The sequence below is a fragment of the Aphanomyces invadans genome (assembly GCF_000520115.1).
Source record: "Aphanomyces invadans strain NJM9701 unplaced genomic scaffold supercont1.28, whole genome shotgun sequence".
NCBI classification, from domain to species: Eukaryota; Oomycota; class Saprolegniomycetes; order Saprolegniales; family Verrucalvaceae; genus Aphanomyces; species Aphanomyces invadans.
In genome coordinates this window covers 344127-345382 of record NW_008580173.1, presented here as the reverse complement: position 1 = coordinate 345382, position 1256 = coordinate 344127, and the positions used below count along the sequence as shown (strand labels likewise).

The following is a 1256-nucleotide window of genomic DNA, read 5'->3' as shown; positions in this document are numbered from 1 at the left end:
TTATCACAGCCAATTTCCATGAACAACTTCAAGAGCAAGCTGCTGCTGCAAAATTGAAGAAGACAAAAACTGTTCCTGGGAATGACGCAACAAATTCCTTACCAACAGTCCTTCAAACTGCACTTGTTTAAACAATCGAAAACATGCACATGAAATGTTTTATTCAAGGTATTCCATGATATCCTGATTTTTGAAATTGCCGCCAAAAGACTTTGCATTTTAGCCTGGGGGTCCCATCCACGAATAATCTTGGATTTCCACAACACGATAACACCTTTGCCCCATCACCGCGGCTTATCTCCCCGAATGGTTCACCTCAAGCACTTCCCGGTCAAATTGAAAGGATTTTCCAGGCAATTTGAAATGGCACGCGTTCCGAACGTCGAAAAAGACACTGATTTTGTATGAAACAAACATTTCACATCTCAGGTTGAAATATTCACATTCAATATGAACTACTGGCCATAAACTATGTTCTCGAGTCGCAGAGCCTATTCGACATTCTCTTGGCAGAACAACACCTCAATCACCAACGATTGTGAGATGCACGGCATGGATTCATGAGCGGCGTCTTCGAGTAGGACCATTCGGCGCTCAAGGAAGGTGCGGTACTCACCCCGCTCAAACATGTCGGCTGTGTGGTGCGCCAGGTAACCCTTGATGCGGGACTTGAGGACGCTGAAACAGCTCTCAATGGGATTCAGCATAGGCGAATACGGAGCAAGAGCGTCATGTCATCGTGCTGGACAACGCGTTCCTCCGTTTGAGAATGAACTGGAGCGTTGTCCAACACGATGACAACACGCTTTCCCGCGAAGTTGTCTTGCCATGCAGCGTTCATCTTCACGGCTTGGTAGATCGTTTCGACATAGGCCGCATTTTCGTCCATCTTGATGCAGCCTTGTTCAAGCCGATAGCAGACAAGACCAAGTTCGGCAGAAACAGCGCACTTGATTTGCAGGTTCGGCCCCTTGGATGGCGGCAGGACGGTCGACGCGCGAGTTCCCGGTTTCGAACGTCCCCGGCTGCGTTTGCAGTAGAGATTGTAATTCGTTTCGTCGTAATACACGACGAAGTCACCCTCTTGCTGATGCTGCTTGAGCTTCGCCGCAAACGCCCGTCGTTTCTCCTTGTTCATGTCGTTGTTGCATGTGTCCGGCTCAATGCGAACTTGTTTACATGTGTAAACCATACCGAGAAGATGGAGGCTTATGGTCTGCATCGAGATGGACAAGCCCGCAAAGTCGGCGGCAACA

At 48.6% G+C, this 1256-nt stretch overlaps 1 protein-coding gene across 1 annotated transcript; it reads right to left on the bottom strand.

Moving 5' to 3' along the window:
• Positions 1 to 491: 491 nt before the first annotated feature.
• Positions 492 to 1222, bottom strand: H310_10869 (hypothetical protein; the record flags this gene model as incomplete). Its single annotated transcript, XM_008877353.1, has 2 exons — positions 492 to 689; positions 776 to 1222. The coding sequence occupies 2 exons, from the start codon at positions 1220 to 1222 to the stop codon at positions 492 to 494; spliced, it is 645 nt and encodes a 214-aa protein (XP_008875575.1).
• Between the last annotated feature and the right edge of the window lie 34 nt (positions 1223 to 1256).